Below are 22494 nucleotides of genomic sequence, written 5' to 3'. Positions count from 1 at the left end.
ATAATATATAGACCACATTAAGAGCAACGCTATTTGGTCTTCAAATGTAAAGAAATTTTCACACTAAAAGAAATGCTGTATATATATATATTACGACATGGATCTTTGACAAAATGTTGTCAGACGTTAGAACAAATTGAATGAAAGTAGCCGTGGGTTTGTTCGAAGTGAAATTAGAGAAAAATGATAATATCAAAATAGAAAAAAAAATTTATTAGATAAAATATTTATTAATTTATTTTTTCAAGATGTTTATTACGTCATATATGAAGAATCTGGACCTTCATCATAACGTTACAGTCCATGTCAACACATCTATCTCAAAATAGTGCATACAAACAATATCACTATCTCCTTGTTTTTATTGAAACGAACTCTGTTATAAGTGTATCAAGTCCAAAATACACTACTCTTCTCTACACGCTTTCCATATTCCGTATACTAGAATAACTATTCCAAGTAACTGTTTCAAGAGATCAATGACCCACAAATATATAATTCTTGCGTTGCGGAATTTTTTTATGAAGTATTTGAAAACTCGTTTTATTCTTCAGCTGCTGGAGGTATGCAACGGTCGAACGAATGCACTATTAGTAAACGATGCCTTTACAATGAGCATGAATAGTACAATGCATAACAAACGCGCAATATCCCAGTGTTAAGAAAATTCAAAGATGGATCAAAGATAGTATTCTTCGCACGTTAAAGAATTAAATTTAGCACACGTTATGTGTAATTAATCAACGTTTATTTTTTAGAAACGGTCGTAAAATTTTGCTTATCCATATACCATACAAACAAAATGTTTTCAAATGATCAAATATTACGTTTGGAGCTACCTGTCGATAGTTTATCATAATGCCTTGTGCATATACAGTCGACACACTAAAGATTTAAACATTCATAAAAGTCTACAGTTTATTTGGATTTGGTGACGTGTAGATTGTTAAGTTCTGTGACATTAACCAGATCTTCACTTTAATAAAAGATTAGAAAACTAACTACATGGGATCAATATCTGATGTCATCTCTAAAATACCAGGACACATCTTGTACCACAGGGCCTGGTACAAAAGCGAATCTGACTCGTCTATTGTACCAGATGTATCAACTGCATCGTGACCCATTTTTTTTTTCCAACAGTCGTATTAAGTTTCCTTTGCTTATAAACAAACACATTGCATTTTTCTTCATTGAATAATTTATACGAAATGACAAAATACAGTTGTAAACAGTCCACTAGACAACCATACTGTGTATATTCTATGATCAAAGATAATGGGTTAATTGCACATTTTCTATTTATTCATCATCATTCTTAGGAAATTTACCGATGAACTATATGAACGGGCGTCTGTTAATTTTATCATAAAAGTATATTATCTTCAATATGTGCTATTCTGTTTTAGTCCTAACTTAAGTGTCATTTCTTTCGTATAAAGCAAAAAAAATATTAATATTTATATTCGTCTTCAAAATCAAATGAAAATGAGAAACCTCGTAGGAAAAGTCAGAGATTTCTTTGAAGTGTTTTTGGAAACAGTTGTGACATTATGTCCTGATAATTTTCCACGGACTTGTTGTCTCGATACTAATGTGTGTTTACCGACGTTTCGGTTTTTTTTTTTAAAGACCATATGAGATAAAACAAAGGATTGCCGAAATGTCGCCCAACTTATCATGCAGCCTCAAAGCAGGAACTCCATTGGAATCGCACCAGAACACACTTGGAAGCTGTATCACGGTTAACAAGCATAACATTTTTTTTCTTGCTAAATGGTTAAAACAAATAACGAAGGAAAGACGAAATTTATTCAAAGATGATGATGGTATTATACAATTTGTGAATAATACATATAAAAGTAGGTTATAAATATCTTTAATTAAATAAATTTAAGAAACGTTAATCATTCAGTGACCATATTAAACATTACACATCTTGAATCGTTCATAAATGTAAGAATATAATACTACATAAAAACAGCTTGGTCAGTTATGAAAGTTATAATATTAATATTCGAGTTCAGTATCTTATACGAAATAAAAAATATATATCAGTTATACTTATCTTAAAACGTTGGTATTAATTAAATAATTCTGAATCAAATCCCATTAGGGAATTTCAATAATTAGAAGAGTGTATAGTAATAGTACTAACCATTACAATTGTTGTTTTATCAAATGGCTTATATAAATATTATTCCGACCTCTACTTTGTTTGTTATATTCCTGCCTGCGTGGAGAACGCTGTGTTGAGTGAAACGCGTCGTAGATTAAGCATGTAATGCTTAAAAACGTAATAGGCCTAATACTAATACCTTACAATAAGTGTAATTGTAATATATCTTCACCTGTTTCTAATATAAGTACACATCGTAACCATAAAAGTAAATTTGCTCAGAAAGTTTTAACACAATTTCATTGTTACTGTTTTTTTTTAAATTATATTTACTACTGTCTTTCAAATCTCAACATCACAAAAAAATCTTTGTAAAATATTTTGATCGTTATATTAACATTAAGCTTTAAGAACATATATTGTAATTCATACTTATAAAATAAATTGCTCAACAGTGGAAGTAGGTCAAAACTATTACCACATGCTATGCAATTTAACTTAAAATTGAAAATATTAGTAGAAATTATTTTATGAAAACTTTATAATACAACAACTAGGTTTTTCCATCATCAAACTATTTATACATACTAGACTATTACTCTTTAAACTTGTTACCATAAACTAAAATGTGAACAGACGTACTGACATTAACACTTACCACATAAATAATGCATAGACGACCAAGTATTAATAGTTTCCAATTACTTCTTTGTATTACTTTAGTCTATGTGTTGTGTTTTGACAGATTGTTTGTGCATCAAATGCCACAACAACTTGCCAACATGATGCTTTTGATAATTTTCAAAATGTTTATTAGAAAATAATTAATCAGAAATATGGTAGCAACTACAAGTTTTTCTTACTTTTTTCTGCCTACGTAGACTATTCATGAGGGGCTGTGACGTCAAATCACGTCTTATATGTCGCGAAAGCACCTTTCGTACACGTGACTTATATCACTTTCCTCATAGAGATTCTTCTTGATTGTGTTGCGTGTCGGCTGTTGCCACCAGCTATTGTATCCGTGACTTGTTACAAGTCACCACACTTTGCTTACTACAGCCATGGTATGACTTGTTACAGGTCTTTTTCTGGATGGTTTTTGGAGACCCAATTCAATCTCTTGTTTTCCAAAACGATTATGTACAAGAAATATTTCTGTCTCGCAAATCCTGAATATCCTTTCTTAACATAACTTTAAAGTCTGAGTGTAGCAATATTTGTCATCGGAAAGATTGTTACATCCCCTTTTCGTTGGTAATCAAAATGTATATAATTCTCCTACATGATCTTCCCTCACGACTTTATAATTGTTGTAGTTGTCACGTAGAGTTGTGATTTACATTTTTAAAATTGTGATAATACAACGTTCTCGGATCTTTGTATCTATATAAATATAAATAGCACTGTCTGTTGTATCTCTATATAATTACTTTACATGGTGTGGATAAATTTTCACTAAAATCAGTGTGGAAGTTCACTTGGTCCATGCAGGGGTACATATAAATTTCCAGTTTTGTATTTTCGGTTTGTGGTTTCTTTAGGCGTTTTTTTTTACCGTTACTTTGTCCACTGTCGATTATCTTCACCAAATTTGGCATGAATTTCGTGGAAGATACATGCAAATTTATGATCTCATATTTTGTGATTTCCAGTTTTTGTGAGCGTGTTTCCATGTTGTTGTTTTTTACAATTATAGTTAAGGAAAGCAACTTTTCATGTTTTAAGATAACCTTTCATTAATCATGAATTTACTTAAATTCCGTCCGGGAGACGAGTACTCTAAATAGAATCAGTGTAGGTTTATTAGGTAACAATAGACAAGTGGCAGCTGAAAATGTATAAATCAGCGTTAAAATAGTGATGGGCACTTCTGAACACAGCACAGATGATACTGTTATGAAGAGAGAAGGAGAAACATGGATAAAATGTATCATTAATAAACTTTGAAAATAATGTAGTTTAAGCCATTTGAGATACAGTAGAAAAAATGTACCTGGTATTACATCAGGGCATTTTTCTTCAAGGGAATCTTTCGAGTCACCTTCTATAGTCGTAGAGCCTTTCCACTCACAATTTGAACAATGCCTACAATATACATATACATATGCATATATATATATAATTAATACGGAAACACCTATACATAATGCATGCATATTTTTGGGCAAAACTGCAAGTTGTACAACCCTATGAGTTAAGTTACTGATCATTTACAAGTTATAGGATACTTATTAAGATGTTTTAAGGTAATAACTTCGTTCTTAATTCACAGTTAGATAATTTTAGCATGTATAATAAGTATTTTTTTAACTTTTATTATTCTCCATCGACTTGTTGATATACTGCACTAGTGTTTTTATTATACTTAAAAGTATCTAACGTTCGAGTTCGTTCTTCCATTTTTTATAACATATAATTATTATTTATTGCAAAATATATGTTCATCAAGTTATATTCAATAATTAATATGTATTCAAGTATTGACACTGGATTGCTTTTGTTTTGTTTTTCTGAACAAAAGTTGCCTTAGACAATCATCTCTTGTCAGAAAATTAAGCAACAGATCTTAGTGCACGGAAATTAACAATATGGAAAGTTAACTTTTTCTACGAATAAAATGGTCAGCAAATAAAAATAGAATAAATTCGACAGACAAGTTCAATAAATAAATAAAAATATTTTCTGTTAAAGAAAAGATCACAAGAACCGATATACAACCGTGGAAAAAATTATACGCACACACCTAAATCAACAACAATAAATCTCAATATACAACGAACTACAAAACCTTATACTGTTGCATACCATGTGTCCTCGATATCAGCGAAAAAATAAACAAAATTTTGAAAATATTATCACAAAACGCAACATTCCAGTAAACATCAAATTTATTCAAAAATCAGGTACAAAACTAAAGTCCATACTATGTGAAAACTACACTGGCAAACACAACACCAACGTTATTTATAAAATACGAGGCAATAACTGCCACGACGTCTATATTAAAGAAAAGCAGAAAAATGGAAAACACATTCAAAGAAAAACATCTTCACACGTTTATGAATACAATAAACACAACATAACCATAGAAAACATCCAGGTACTAAGTAGGGAAACAAATATAAACATACGTAAAATCAAAGAAACCCTACTTATACAGCAATTAAAACCAAAATTAAGCTAATATAAAAGAATACCTTTAAACCTGTACTAATTAATAACCTAACAGCCAACTGCAACGCCTCCTACAATCCCGTACCCGTTTATACTCTCGTTCCGAAGCGTCGCGTGCTCGGCAACGATCAGTTGCAAACTCTCTCTTTGTTAATCTGAGCGCGACCTTGTGAATGTCGAAGTTGTTATGTGCTTTATTCTGAGATACATTTTTACTTCAAGTGGGTTTCTAGTAATCAAAAATGTCTTCCAGTTGCTTCCAACCATTTTGATCTCAAACATTTATGTCACATCATGAAAATATACATAAATTTATAACTTAGAGTTTTTATTGTGATTTTTATTTGCATCTGAATGCAACTTTGTTCCTCTGAGTAAGTGAGGGTACTGTCTTCTGTATTGAAAACCAAACTATTGTAAATCTCTCTCAGTTGGTGTTACATTGTCTGCCATTTAATAGATTCACAGCTAACTGAGGAAAATGTTGTAGCAACACTTCCCGATGATGATTTGAAAGAAAGAAGGGGATTTATATACTCTAAATTAAGTCGGATAATATAACTAGATCGGTACAATAGTAAACTGTATCGTTGAAAATGTTATTTAGAGGGTATGCATTAAGCGGTACAAAACAGATCTTGGTTTAAACTCAATAATTGTTTTTGAGTTCGTGTCCTTGTCATTCATTCAGGAGAAGCAGATTTTATCAAGGATCCTCAGGAAACCTCGATCGTATCAGCTTTACACGTTTCTTTCAGATAAAAACATTAAGGAAGAAATGCTCTTTTCTCAGATGCCTTAATAGTTGTCATCTGTTCTGTGTACTTTTAATACAGAGTGCAATAGACCACAGTGAAGTTTTACGTAATATTTCTAGTAACAGTCAATACAAAATTCTAAGTGTTCTTGCAAATAAATTGAAATACTACTTCTGAATGTTTTTTCTAGAAAGTAAGACTACTTATTAATTTCTTGTGTAGTAATTTTTCTAAGACGTTCTTTCGTGAAACTACCAAACAGCCAAATATTCAACAACTTATAGGAAATTTCCATTTATAGATGTGAAAACTTCTCATGATTCCTATGAAGAGAGGCCTGGCATGGCCAAGCGCGTAAGGCGTGCGACTCGTAATCCGAGGGTCGCGGGTTCGCGCCCGCGTCGCGCTAAACATGCTCGCCCTCCCAGCCGTGGGGGCGTATAATGTGACGGTTAATCCCACTCTTCGTTGGTAAAAGAGTAGCCCAAGAGTTGGCGGTGGGTGGTGATGACTATCTGCCTTCCCTCTAGTCTTACACTGCTAAATTAGGGACGGCTAGCACAGATAGCCCTCGAGTAGCTTTGTGCGAAATTCCAAAACAAACAAACCTATGAAGAGCAGCATTTTGTGCTCCATAAACTCTTATGAAAAATCCTATTCAAGCATAATTTGCCAAAGTTCTACTTCTTTGTTTTACAGGTGCATATTTTCTCTTCCGATTCTTTTTCACCTTAAGTCGATATTATAATTCTATTTACTGTTGAAATGTTTCCAGGTGATCTGTTGACTTTACGTGCCAACGTAAATTTATTGAGAAAATAGATCTAATTGTTTGTTTAGTTTCATAACAGTGAAAAGTTACCTGCAACGAAATTCATTAAAAATGAAAGATACTGAATCTTGTGTGACGAAAAATTGAACCCATTATTTTAGTAGTTAGTTTTATCGATCATATATTCCTAAGTTGTAGCTTGTGGTATGATCTTTCTCTTAGTGTATTTAAGAAGGTTAAATTCAGTTTTAATGGACTATTTATTTTAGACAAATAACTGTTTTAGTTTCCGGTAATTAGCTGTATCAGCTAACTAAGATATATAAGTATTGTGTCTTCTGTCTTTAACTTTTCTTTAGTATTATATTTGTCATAAATTCATTCAATTTGTGATACAGGATAATAAAATATTATCACGTTTATATTTTTACTAGTTTCAGCAGCAGTGTTTTTTTTCTTATTTTAACATCAGACACTACTTCCTTTTAATGGATCTGCTTTATGTAGATCCATCTTTTGGTTCCCTATACGGTTGCCTAGTGTGTTTTTTATTTTATCAGATATTGGTGTATCTCGCCAGTCATTTTACTAGTCATATATCTGTTTAAACTGCTTAATGAAACCTAAGACGTCGAGATATTCCACTTGTGCTAATATATCATCAGATCTAAAAGAAGATCAAAGATATTACACTAAACAAATACGCAATACTTAATGACGACCTAACACTAAGTTTCTTTTCAAGAACCCACCAATTATTTCTTAGAGACATGTCAAAATCTAAAAAAACTCTTGGTGCACAGTAACCTCAATCAAAAAACACAATGAAACTTCAGGCACTCACACATGTAAACGAAGCAAGTGTGTTACCTACTGACATGTAAGCAACACTAAACATATCTGACAAACACAACTTTCGACATGAGGCAGTTCTTTACATCTGCCACTTAATGTATCATTTACTGTATAATTTGCAAACGGCGTGATAGTTTTGCCGCTAACTCGATGATCGAGAACATACAAATCTTATTAAAGTGCAAAACCAGGATATATATATATAGGCAAACATATCACCATCAACAACCATATACTTTAGAACCTTTCGATTTTTGGACTTATTAGTATTGCAACAAACCTTCACAAAAGAAACCAACTGGAAAGGATTTTAACATACAATCTGAGGACCCTACAATCATTTGGTTTATATAAACATTTTTATTTCATGTATATTTCTGTTCTTCTTCTCTTTTTTAAATGTTAATTACTACCCTCTTTAAATTTTATTTCCTATCTACTTACCTTTTTATGAGTTGTACTTTTTATGCAATAGAAGTAATTTTACTTACAGCTTTTACTCTCCACATTCTGAGCACTAAACAAACATTTTTTTTAAATAGTTGCTGAAAATGTTACTGAAAGTTTGTGATACTTAAAAAATAGAAAAGGAAAAGATAGCCTTGCTCTTACTTCTCAACATACGCTCATCCGTTACTTAAGTATAATGATTTGATGAAAATATTTACGTCCATATCAAAACGATTTCTACAGAATCACAGAAAAATGGTGGTAATTTTACTCTTCTATATTAATCACTGTCCACTTACAAAACTTCTGTTAAGTAAAATATTAAATAACAATATTAAGAGAAAAGATACACTGTTATAATCTTTAATTGTCATCTTTACCCTTTGATTTTCGAAGATATAGAAGCTTAAGATACAATTTAAGGTAGATAGAATTATCGTTTTGAACCTGAATAAAACGCTGTACACACGTAGATTAATAGGCCAGATAAAAGATCATTCTAAGTATAATTGTTCCTAACTTTGAGTACTCAACAAATTGTAAACAGTTAACAGCACATACCGCCAAAATCGTTTTTTATAACATTTTGACCCAACAACGCGAGCATGTCTTGAACCCTGAATCCATTGACTCGCAGCCCCTAAGCTAAACCAAATTCACAACCCTGAGATTTGGCAGTTCAGTCACACTGCACTATATATGTATCATAACTGTAAATGCAGTTTATTTATATGATTTTCAGATTCATAGAGCTGAATACCTGTTTAATCATCATTCGTTTTCACTTCAGTTGTAATTTGAAGTTAATTGTGTTATATTTCTTCCATGTTAACACGAAAATAACTGAATCTATAATAACTAACTGTGAGCATTAAAACTTAGGTAAAATAAAAATATTCATAAATCATGAAACTATATATTAATAGAACGATATATTAGGACTTATTTATTTTAATCATTTTCGAAGTAGAAATTGAGAACAGAAACATTCGAATCAAATAATTTACTAACTAATCTAACTTTAAGAAATTTGATATACATTTTGATCTACAGCAAATGTATTTTTAATCTCGTCTCATGGAAATACAGCTTCGGTTTGTTAGAAGATTTTAAAGCTATGGACGCAAGTTTACTGATGTGTTTTGTTATTAAGAATTAATAATGCCTCAGTTGTACAATACGTTTTTCATCCATGCACTTTTGGCTTTAAGTGCTTTGTATTCCTTAAGGGTTTTGCCAAGTTCCAATAAAGTGAAAGTACTTAAAATTTGATAGAAGAGATGCAAGAGCTTTCTTTCTTAACATATTTCCTTAGTGTAAGAGTCGCGAGTTTAATTCTCTTCTAATCTTAGTATTATTTATTATTTTAACAAATCCACCTTCGTAGAACAGAATGCTCCTCATAACAAATCTGATGAACTTTAAGTTCAATGATGACATTTTCATCTAAATATGTTTTTATTTTTAGTTGATGTACAATGTATAAAAATGGTATTTTTTATTGAGATACAGTAAACAATTTATTAGTAAGATAATAATTAGGAAAAAAATGTTTTTAGTGTTGTTGTTTAGTTTGTTTCACTCTTTGTTCTTGGCCATATTATATCTGTTAATTACGGCTTTTTCTTGAGATAGATACAGTGTAATGCGACATATTTATTACATACAGTCATTGATGTGCTATTGTTATATTTTAAAACACGCGGATTTCACAATAATGTAGCGTTAGGTAACAGAAGGAATAAATTACTTGTGAAATTATATTCGTAAGCTCGTTTTCCTAATGAACATATAGAGATAGTTTAGATTTTAATATAATCAGAGAATACATTAATCAATAAGTCTGCGTACATGTAAATATAATACTAAATTTAATGCAATTGGTGGCATCTCAGTATTTGGCTTTTTTGTTTTTTTAGAAATTTCGGGCAAAGCCATATTTAGGAAAGAGCTGCGTATAATCGTCTTTAACTTTGAACTGATGAACTAGAAGGAACACAATTGTCAACAGTGTCTGTCATCAGCTCTTGTATGACTAAATAATAAGATTTGAATATCACATCGTCGCTAACCATAAACGGCAGAGCGCAATATAGCAGCAACGGAACACGAACTTGGAATTCTTAGGTTTATGGTTTAGGCGTGCCACTCTCCGGGGCAGGCATTTCGCTGTTTCAAACGCACTTGTATATACATATAATGAAAACTTTGAGTTACGAAGTAGAACTGTGAGGTAAGTGACTACTTATTATATTTTATAGTGAAGAATACTTAAAGAATAAAAAGTTATTTATTCTTTCTTAACGTAACTTAGGTCTTTGATGACAATATAGACGTTTATACTATAACATTAGCGTTCAGCAGCTATTTAATTCCTGATTTTATATAATTATTTATTTATATAATTTTAGATATGCAAACACAGATAAAACGTAAACATTCCGAAATATGCATATTTCTATTGAGTTAATACTTGACAAGTTTCTAATGAAAAAACTAAGACTTAGCTAGCTCTTTTGACTGTGAAAAGATACAAACCGCAGTTTTAGGTTGTAAGTGGAATATTACTCTCGATTCAAGTTGACGGAGCGACAACTTTCCTACCACATTCGTTGGAAACATGTGCTTACATGAACTACTTATGGAGATATGGACTTCCTCTAGGAGATTTGCTGAGTGAGCTTGTTCAAAGCTTTCCTAAACACGTGAAAGAACGCATCTCTTCAGGGTTACTAGACGGTGTGAGAGGTTGATAACACTAAGCATAACTGTTGCATCAGTGAATGCGAAGATCTTAAAAAGACTAACTTAGTCAGGAAAGACTGATTTTCAAGACCAGTTAGAGTCCTTCTTTCCCTAGCGAATCTTTGAATGTAGTTCCAAACATAAAGATCATATTTATATTTTTCATATTCTCCTACTGTTCAGGTTTCTGTTGTGTTTTACAAAATTGTAGTAAGTAACAAATTCTTAATTTGTTATGTATTGTGCATCTCCTCATTGGAAGCGCTTCCCAAAATGCTGAAATCGTTGGTAGTAATCCTAATGTCACACTTTTCCAAACAGCAACAAAGAATAGTAAACTGATTATACAGCACAAAATGCACAATATAATCATTCAGGCATTCTTCGTCAGTGTTTGCAAGACTGTGACTTTAGAGTTGCTACCAACGATTTTAGCACTTATGGAAATGTAGCCAATCGTTTACATTCAACTTGGGAGGTATCCTTTGTATCCATAAACTTTCTTTAGATGTTCCGCTTTTGTATATACAAGGTACATCCTGAGTTGAAAGTAAAACAAATAATATGAGAGTTGCTTAAAATACCACGATATCATCCATGAACAGTTTAATATTTGGGAAAAAGTCCTCAAAATTCAGGACTTTTTGTACCACTGCAATTTTTCTTCCTAAGCCTAATCAAAATTTCAGTAAAGAAACGTAAATTATACGTCACTGTTGGGATTATATTACATTCGGAAAAGGATAAACTGGTTAAGTTGGTGCGTAAAACACTTAGTAGAATAACAGGGAAAAATTACTTAACCTAATTAAACACAACAGTTAAAAGATTTGTTTTTAAATATTAACCTTCTCTTTCTGTACTTATCATCAAAGTTAATATTAATGTGTCACAAGCATAGTATATAAAAATGACAAACATACTCAATTGTTTCTTAAGTATACGTCATTCAATAAATTTGAGGGCTTATACACAAAATATCCGAACTGTGTTGGAAGTAACGGAGGTAGCCCATTTTGTTGCTTTGCACTTAAACAAAAACAAACAAATAAATATTGGGCGTTCTTTTAATCTTAAGCAAATGCATTCCTTAAGAAAACTAGTTTTCGAAGATTGAGAAATCGTATTTAAAATAATTGATGAGGGTACAACTTTAAAGTATGAAATAAATAAATTATCTTGGTAATGTTATGAGAAAGTATATCAGTGCGAGCAATATGTTATTTCTTATTATTTATTTATTTATTCATGATAACAGTACATATACTTACATTTTGTTGTTTCGTGTTTCCCGCTCATCTGAAAGCAATATTAAAATATAATCATTACTTTAAACTTTCTTAACAATGTAAAAATATTTTATCATATGTATATGATAAAATTACTTTTATATCGTTTACCTTGTAATTACACTGTACAAATCCTCAGATATATGCAACATCATTTTGTTTTAATTTATATATTTACACTCATAAATTTACCTTTCCAGTTCCTACAGCAAACTTCCCACGAGTTTTCCCACTTTTAGAAAGAAATTCATTCTAACCATATATCAGGTAAGAAGCCATATAAAATATATTTATTTTCATTTATACAATAATGTTAAATAACCGCACTTTTATTAATGTGAAATATTTACAAGGTAAACGATAGTATTACTACTGAATACGTACACTTTATATTTTAAAGTATTGGAAGAGCAATCTCTCAGTTAGTAATGGGTCCTTTCACACTTATCCTGTTGGTAAACCTCATGAAGCAATGCTCCGTAGTATTACACTAAAAAAGTGTATTTGAGTAATGTGTATTCTATTTTATTTCACTGACTGTCATGTACTGAGTAATTAAATATAATAATTTGGCTTGCCCAGTTGTGCCAGAAAACGTAGTGACGTCATCATATTAAACATTATAACTGCGAATTGCAGTTTGTGATTTCCAGTCTTTCCCGAAAAGTATAAAAAGATCGATGGGGGAGAGAGAGAGAAGGGGTTTTGTGACATTTCAGTTGCTGACGATAGTTGCCGTAACGTTTAACAGTAGAGAAAGTTACCAACTGTGATATTTCTCTGGATTTTGTCGTGGACTTGCTACAGTTAAACGTCTACGGAAAACTCCTTGTGCGTTCTGAACGTTTTCGTGTCACTAACTTCAAAGAGTTATAATATTGGATAATGAGCAGTTGCCCAAGTTATCTATTGGCGACTGTGCCATGCACTATAAAAAAAGGGTAATCTTAAAGGATACACATCTAGGTATAATATTAGGCATAATAAGTATTTAGTTAGATAAATTTCGGCCTTTTATGAACAGTTATTCAGTAATGAAGCCGAGGAGAAAAAATGACCCTAACGTTTGTGAAATATGACCTTCATTTTTATTTATAAACAGAATATTAAATTTAGTAAACCTAATCTTATCTATTTTTATCTTCGCAAAATAAACTGTTTTTAATTGAGTTTTAGTAGAAAAAACTAATCATATCTAGAGATTGAGTTATTGTAATATTCAAATAGTCTTTAATTATAACAGTTGGTAATAACTATTACACAGATAGGCGAATTTAAACCTTATAAAAGTTGTTTTGGTATTCGAAAATGATATTTATTCTTTTTTATCACGCAAAGATTTTTCTTTAGCAATCGGGAAGACAAACTCTTACTTAGGTCAAATTATTATTTCGTTTACCACAATGAAAAAAGGTTGACAAAAAATACAAATTAACTAAAGCAAAAAGAGCATTGATGTCAAACGAATGCGCATCACCATTCATTCTGACTTGATTTGTAAAGTTCTTGTCTTGTAGTTTCAAATCTACGTGTTGTGGTCTTTCTTTTATGTATTGAGTCTGGAACATCTAGTTTCAATGACCAACATTAAATAGTCATCATACTAATGCCATACCTTATCTGACACCTCCTCTCCATTTCCCTGATATCTTGATAAAACCTTTCACCCTGTTCTCCAGTGACGACACCGAGAACTTCAAAGAAATACTCAAGATATGAGTGTGAGAAATGGTATTTCAAGTTCATATTACAACTCAACTCTTTGAATTTATCAAACATGTTGTTAACATTTTTTTCGTAATTTAGGTCGTTATTATTTCATAAAGATTTCTCAGTAACATCTTAAAAAGAAATCCACACTTCTTTTTCAACTTTCCTCATTGTTATTTTGAATTGCTCATTCGAAGTCAATTACCTACTGTGAGGCTCAACAGACGTCTCGCTTTTATGTTTCATTTCTCAGTGAGCTGAGAATTGTGCACATAGATACTTAAAACAGTCGTCATCTCTGTCTAAGGCCTTTATAAACCACTTCAACAAGCTTAGTTTTATGTGAAGTGAGTGTACTAGAACTTTCTTTGTGTCAACTAAACATTCACGTCCAATGTTTTTCGATCTTGTCTTATTGTGTGTGACTACTGATTTTTAACCAGTGCTGATTTCGTGCCACGTCATGCCATTCACACACAAAATATGGAAACTTTGTATGACCGGACTGTTGATCAAGCAACATGTACGTCTCCACAAAGTAGCCAAAAACGTTCTTTGTAATTGACCTTGAAATCTGATATTTTTTTTACGTTTCCTTCAAGCGAACCAAATTAGCAATAGGAAATTATGCATATATGTTACCATTGTGAAAGAGAATTTTCAAATTTATTTTGGAAGAATCAATGAACAATCGTCTCTCACTTCGTTCATAAACTGTAGCACTTAGAATTCGCATTAATCGAGCAATATTGTTTTAATAAAACAGTGAATCTTCTTGTGGAAAGTATGATATAAACTTTTTCTTACGATTTTTAAAAGAGTAAAATGATGTTTCAAGATAAAGAAAATTCTTAGCCCAAAGTCTGGACCACAATTATTTGAATAATCTTTTGGTAGACCCAAATATTCGGTTCATCAGACGTTTTAGGTTGGAAACAGTCCCTATTATCATTTCTACCTGGAACAAGTTAAGAATAAAATGAAACTGTATCAATAGTCTTTGATGGAGAAGAAATAGGTACACCAGGTCCATGAGCAACCAGTCTTGTAGCAGACTAAAGGTTCATATAAGAAACGTGTTTTTAATTTCGTGTGTTGTACTTGTTCATGTTAGATGAGCAAACATAGTAGTCATCTCCGTGGTTTCTAGGCTCACTCCATACAATTGGAATTCCAAAAGACTTTACTTACCTTTATCTTACCTTCAGTACAACTCTTGTATCAACTCTTCCAAACAAATGGGTGAAAATAAATTCTATAATGTTTGGCCTTCGTTTCTTTAAAATAAAATTGCCATAAATATACCATAATATATTTCAATCATTTACACAACCTCTTGACAAAAATTATATCGCAAAGAAAAAAAATAATGTCAAAATGTATGCACAAACAAATTCCATTCATAATGACATGCCATGTGATGTGTTTCTTGTAGGTTCTATAATGAACGATATGACTCTCACATCGCGATTGGACTAGAGAAAACTATAACCTGTGGTTGTGAACATTTTAAGTATATAAAAGAGTGACCCGATTTCAATGGATGTACGTGATACTTTTTTTTAAAAATCTGTACGCGATGGAGAAAACTGAATATCATTTTCGGATTCAGCGTTCAGAAATTACTGTAAAACAAGAAGAATTTCAAGAGAATAAAACCATTGCAGGTCTGTGTTTTTGGTAGTTTGTTATTCTGTAACTATCCTAATAGTGGGGGTTAAAAAGGTCATTATCGCAAAGAAAATTATTTATTTACATCTCTCTTGAGAAACACCCGTGAATATTTCCTCTAAAACAAAAGATCTGCCACTTATTTTTTTTTCTAAGTATCAAGGGTCTTCTCAATATGTTATGTAATAATACATTTGGTAATGTAACCTGTTTCCTATTTCATAGGACATATAATCATTGCATTATACGGGAATTATTGTGAAATGAAAAATCCAAATTTACCTTTCTTTTTTATAAGTCTTCTTTTCAAAATAAAAACTGCACACACTGCAATGACGATTAACACAGCGAGGATTGAAACTAGGGCTGTTAAGATAGCGTTGATTGGAACCGTCCAGTTTGTGCCTGTGGGGAGAAAATACATTCGTGAGGCCATGCGATGTAAGATGATATTACTTGTGCTTTACACAAAAGAAAGATAATCATAAAGTCCGTTTTCTGTTAAAAAGTAGGAAAATACGATATATTAATATATACTGATTATTGATATAATTGTTTCATAATGTGTACATTTATTTTCCATCGTTTTGAGTATCACAGTAACGAAATGTCAACAGTTAAGACATACAAGTTTAAATACAAAGTTCTAAAGAATTATAGTACATGTGTTTGTTAAGTTCCTACAATTACATTACTACTAACAAGAAACTGTAAAACAAGTATGTGGTTTTAAAGATTAAATAAGAAGTAAATTACCGTATTTCCTTCTGCTGTAAATCTATTAGTAGTTAAATTTCTACTTGTTTATTATTATCATTATCATTGCAACACTTTAAACAATACTAACTACTCAGAATGTATTAAGTTATGAGTTAATTATTACTTCAGATAGTTTTTACTAAATCCTATATCAGATACACGATAGGAAAGCGAATTTTTGTCGTCTTTTTCTCAGTGACCGACAGAATAAACTATAGTACAAATTCAGAAAATTTAAACATAAAGTAACATGTTGTTTCTTATGCACTGTGAAAAAAATATAAACAATCAACTTACAGAGATGTAGGGTCACGGTTAACTATATGTATGCTTTCAATTAGAGCATGTGTAATAAATTGTGTTACCGCAACTATAGTTATTTTGTTTTGGAAATTTAGAGTAAACATTATTATTTTGGTTCAATAAGTTTACCTGGATCAGTACGGCTTCCCAGCGCTTGTAAAGTGTTTCCACGTATAACTACAGGATCACTTTTACCTTGCATGTTAAATGAATAAATCTTAAACATGAAACTTGATCCAGATGGGAGGTTTTTTACATAAAACCAAGGACTTGATGATGTAATATTTAATATCAATCTTCCATTAAGACTTTCTTCAACCTCAACATAAAACTGTTGTTTCATGCCTCCATCGTAGCCTTCTGTACATTCCACTCCGATCCCGTCATCAGTTTGATTAATAAAAGAACAGTTACGGACTGGTTCAGGTATACCTGTTTTAAAACAAACGTGAGTCACTATCATTAAAATATGAACTTTATTCCCCTGACATATTAGTTCATAGTCCTTTTTTTTTTAATTAAGAAGACCATTCGTGAAACAAATGTGTTGTTAAATTGTTTAATTGTGTAATTAATAAGATTGACTGTTTTTCTAGTATTCAGTGTTTTTAGTTTATAATGTCATTAAGAGTTATTATTTTCTTGGTACTTGTGTATATTGTTGAAATAATAACTTTATGTGAACTTTATTATACATAACAGAGTTCACTTATGACAAATGCAAGCACCTTCTGACACATGTGAAAATTGATCTTAATTATCACTTTTTCTTCTAGAAGTTGTTTTACGCAAATCTAAAACACTGCGATGATAAGTGAGATCATCTTTTTATTTGACTGTCTTATTATTATAACTTATCTGATTATTGTTTACTTCTAAAATTGTATAAGAATGTTCAATAAGCGCACCTACAGATAAACAACTGGAGTCACCTAAGAGACGTGGATAAAGTTAAAAGGGAAAGATCTTTTGTTTGTTTCAAATTAAGCTAAAACTACCCAACGGGCTATGGTATCGAATCTCGATTTCTAGCGTTGCTGAGTCCGAAAACATACTGTTGTGCCACTGGGGGTAATAAAGTAGAGTTTACATTGTTTCGACTTAAGTTTTTATTTCTCTTTCATGAAGTTAAATATATGTACAATTAATGTAGTTACAAAAGAAAAGAAATAGTATAATATTATTTTCAGTTAAATTTTAACATTTATATTTCACATATTTGTCTATTTTTATTATAGCGGAAACACACAAAAAATATTGAAAACCGTAAGTATAAATGTACATTTTATTGTCATCAAAAAAGTGAAATCCCTCTTGTGTCTTCGCAGAAAATATAAAATCAGTGCTTATCTCCATAATCAGAGATGTCGAGAAAACCCACTTGTAGAGAAAAATATATACGTGAAAACAAGCCGATTTCACATATATATATAGAGCTTATCTCCGATATTTTGTGGTATTGGGTAGTAATTGTAACACATTTCCCCGACGGGATGCCACTTCGCTGCATATTAACACCCTGCTACCTGCTGGTATCCATTATAAAACTGGATATACTGAGGTAATTTATATAAAGTGCATTGCTCTAGGGCACAAGTAACCTGGAACCCAAAACCTTTCGACTATGAATCCAAAAACCAACCTTTAAGACATGCTGCACCCGTAATTACAACTCCATTACTGTAAATGATTTAAAATGTAGGTTTGTAATACACTCTATTACACCGAATGCGTGACGTGAATAAGACAGTGATAAATATTACTTTAATAATAGTACGTCTGGAAGGAGACATGCACAGCATAGTTGTTTTAAAATAGAAAGATATACTGCGTCGATAACTAAATGGAAAATATCGCAAAGCAGTGACCAAAATAATCCTATTGGTCATCACATTAAACATTACGCTAGTTTAAAAAAATGTAAAGGCACTCATAAGATAGAGTACCGTAAAATTAACATAAAAACATGATAAAATAGCATAACATTTAAATAAAAAAGATTAGTAAACCAAATGAGAAAACATTAGAAACTAGAAAACGGAAAACCGTAACATATTCCAGTAGATTTTTGTTTGGAATAGATAAAAATACTTTTTTTTGGTTTTGGTTATTTTTTTCGAGAAAATCCTGGTATTTAACCGGGAAACCACAACTTTACTTTGCAGTAGTAAATTACCAGTACTTATGGAAACGTAAAAAAATTACCCTTGGCAGCGGACAAAGCCTATTCATTTTTATTCCAACACACTTGGCCAATACTAATGACTTCCTCAAGAAACTGCAAAACTCCATTACTTAGCTACTCTTGTGCGTAACTCTGTGTTATTTGTTCAATGGTTGCAGTACTTTATCCGATCGTTTTCCAAAACCCTTCTACCGATAAAACGGAATAGTGTCTGTGTTTTTCATAAATAGAAACAAAAACAAATTAGTCGATTCAGAAAATTGTATAAAAAAAACGATAAAGTAATCTGGCTTACGTTATATAGCACATTTTTGCGGTAAATATGCAGTCTGAAAAAAATAGAAAGTTGACGTTCAGAGTTATTATTCATATTTTTTACATAAATATAAAATTCCATGAAGTGAAATTAGGAATAGCTGTGAGTTTAATTGAAATGGTTAATTTATGCACAACATAATTTGTACCTAATTTCGTTTGTTTAAAGTTAAGCACAAAGCTACACATTGGGCTATTTAAACTCTGCCAACACTGGTATAAAAACCAGTTTTGTAGCAGCCTGAGCCTGCACACATACCACTGTGTCACTGGTGGGCACCTAATTTCGTAGTAACACTATTACCTCCACATAAGTTACAAGTCATAATTTTGTAAGGGATAAATTTACTGTATATATTTTATTCATCAATTTATTAAGCTATGAAAATTGCTTCTTTACTTTCAAACATCGTTCCCAAAACAAGTGTTATAATCGTATACTTCACAGATGTCATGGCAGAATTTATCTGCCGACTTTGTTCTGATAATTTATCTTCATTTCTGTTTGGGTAAGGTTTCGATAAGTCACAAAAACATTAAAAACAAAATACTTTTTCTTTACTAACAAGTAACAAACTTATTAAATATTCATTGTAAACTATTTTATTATGTATACAAATATAAATAGCAAGGTCAGACTAAAACATTGTTAGGGAAACCAAACAAAAACACTTTACACTAAATTTCACTGAGAAAGTTAAGGACATCATGATAGTAAATTACGTATAAAATACATAATAAAAGTAAGTGCAGTGTAAGCTATTTCAATGACAACTTAATAATGCTTATTTTAACTAGTCAAAGAGCCAAAGCAATTACGAAGTTTCATTTTTGTTACAGCATAATTTCTAATGTTAAACCGGGTTGGGATTTAACAAACTTTATCACCTCACTACTGTGTATGGAAACATGAATAATACGAAACGGTATCAAAATGTTTTTTTAAGGACGTCAGTGATTACAAAATAGCATTGATATGTTTGAAAAACATATTGAAATAACTTTATTAATAAGGTTACCGCTAATATCAGTGCTATAAGCTAAATCTTTCTCATACAGTTTAATACTACTTGTTTCAGAAGTGAGATACTAACGTTTGACTCCAAACTGGTCTTGGTAAGAGTTTAATATAATAATATAATACAGTAAACCGTTTTGCTTTATTATTTAGGTAAAATAAAAGAAGCAAGATTTTATTGACATGTAAATTCTAAGCCATTTCGAAAGAAAAATGCAACATACCTGCTGGTATGATTTCAAACGTGCACGGCGTTTTCTGCGTACCCACACTATTTGTGCCAATACAGACTAAGGTTCCAAATTCGTATTTTGACTTAGGTGTATACGTTGCAACACTCGTAGTTCCTTTTGAAGTAAAACTGAATAATTCGTAATTATCATAACTGTTGTTAAACGACCAACTATATAAAACATCAGGAGGGTCACTTCTTAGTTTACAAGTAACTCGAACTGGTTCGTCAAGTCCTGTTCTATAAATAAATTCTTGGTTTGGTTCACAGATAGGTGAGTCTGAAATATAATCAAACATTGCACTTAGTATTATCAAAATTTAAAAAAAAGACCATTTGAGGAAAGAGGATTAAGACAAAAGAATAGTTGACTGCATAAAAATTTGGTATATTCAGTTAGCTGTGCTCATTATTGTATGTATTTATAGTTCTGATCTATGCAGTTAACATACTTTGATCAGAACTGAATGCTAATAATAATAGCTAGATTGTACACCATTTTTATTAATAGATTTTTTTCAATTTTGATGTACTTGATCATCAAATAACGTTAATCATTTTCACATAATAAGAGATAATGTTAAAAAAAGAAACAGAAAAAAAATACTGGAATGCAACCCAAGTAACAAGACACACCGTGTCATGCGGCTAAAACAACCTACAGGACATACTGAATGTTATTAACGGAGTAATAATTTAAGGATTTTCTACTTTTGGTATTTCAAACTAATATATTTTCAGCGGATATGATCTACTGGATTATTACTAGACATAAGAAATTTCAAAGCAATTATTAAAAAAATACACAAGATAAAAAGTCGCCAATTTTGATTGAATTTCTTCTTTTCCTTTTTTTTCGATTTTGACTCTGATAAATCCTTATAACTTACACTTAAGTGTCAATTTGATGTAAATATAAGCCACTTGTGTATAGTTATTAACAAAAAAAAACTTAAATTTAATTAAACTTTTTGGGCAAGCCAATGCAAAAAGTCACATGAGTTATTGATTTAAAATTATACCACAACTTTATCTAAGAGTTACAGTAAATCTGTTTCAGTTCTTATCATTCGGATGAAAGAGGCTGATTTAGAGTAAAGGGTGAAAGGATGTGGAGATATATAAGTATTGGTTAGACTGAGCAAACTATATTATAAATTTGTAGTTCAAGTTTTTAAAATAATCATACGGGTGATGGTTATTAGTTATTTCCAATTTTTAAGCATAACTTTGTTAAATTTTATGATATTATTCTAATTAAGAAAATGTATAGCGTAACGTGATATAAGCTTATGGAATGAGCGTGAATAATAATGCTTGATACGGCTGTTCCTACTAAATGCGAGTGATGAAACGAAACTGTTAACCTAGTTTTTATGGTGTTACTATAAAGAAAGTTATTAACATCTTTCTAGAGAAGAAAAACCATAACGGTATATTTTAAATATTGTGGTTAATTTAAAAAAATTAAGATAATTTATGAAATGAATTCGTGGCGTATCCATACAATAATTATTGCTAAAAATAAGTTAGATTAACAACATCTAATATTTAAAAAAGTCAGTGTGTTTTATTATCACTGCGTTTCAGCATTGGCTTTTATGTTATGTTGCTTAGCAACAAAGCATAACCTAATATTTTTTGTTATACTATGCACTGAAAGTACAGAATGAAATGTATAGACCATAAAACTGGAAAAAAAGTTCATTTCTTAATTTAGAATCACCGTTGATTATAGAGATTTGTTTTGATTAAAAACGGTGTTGATATAACAGAAAATAGCTTTATTCAGAAACGAAATAAATTTAAAATTGAATCGATATTTTATTTTTGAGATAAATTTTATCCACTTGCTTTTAGACTATATAATCCAAATGTATGTTTGTTTTTTTAACTTTGGGTTTATAATACCTTATACATTCATAAGATTTCAGGGTACCCTCTCGCGGTTTTCTTGCAACCCATCACTAAAATCGTAATAGGCAGACAGTATTCAAAGTATTCTATCCGGATAAATGAGTTTTGACTTTTATGACATCTCCTATTTCGAGAAATCAGTGGTGACTTGACGTGACACACATTGGTCTTTATGTAGCTTGAATAAAGGATAAGTAATATACGATTTATGTACGAGTT

General features: G+C 31.1%; 1 protein-coding gene across 2 annotated transcripts in view; it reads right to left on the bottom strand.

Moving 5' to 3' along the window:
• LOC143232190 (protein turtle homolog B-like) overlaps positions 1 to 22494 on the bottom strand; it is a 195227-nt gene that overhangs the window by 8688 nt on the left and 164045 nt on the right. For both annotated transcript variants that reach the window (XM_076467322.1, XM_076467321.1), the window contains 5 exons: positions 20351 to 20638; positions 16738 to 17040; positions 15829 to 15951; positions 12148 to 12175; positions 4116 to 4207 (listed from right to left, as the gene is read on the bottom strand). In XM_076467322.1, coding sequence (XP_076323437.1) covers positions 4116 to 4207; positions 12148 to 12175; positions 15829 to 15951; positions 16738 to 17040; positions 20351 to 20638 — 834 coding nt within the window. The remainder of the gene's footprint in view (positions 1 to 4115; positions 4208 to 12147; positions 12176 to 15828; positions 15952 to 16737; positions 17041 to 20350; positions 20639 to 22494) is intronic.

This window comes from Tachypleus tridentatus, chromosome 11 (assembly GCF_004210375.1).
Source record: "Tachypleus tridentatus isolate NWPU-2018 chromosome 11, ASM421037v1, whole genome shotgun sequence".
NCBI lineage: Eukaryota > Metazoa > Arthropoda > Merostomata > Xiphosura > Limulidae > Tachypleus > Tachypleus tridentatus.
Note: the sequence above shows the minus strand (reverse complement) of the source record. Positions and strands in the feature narration are given on the sequence as shown.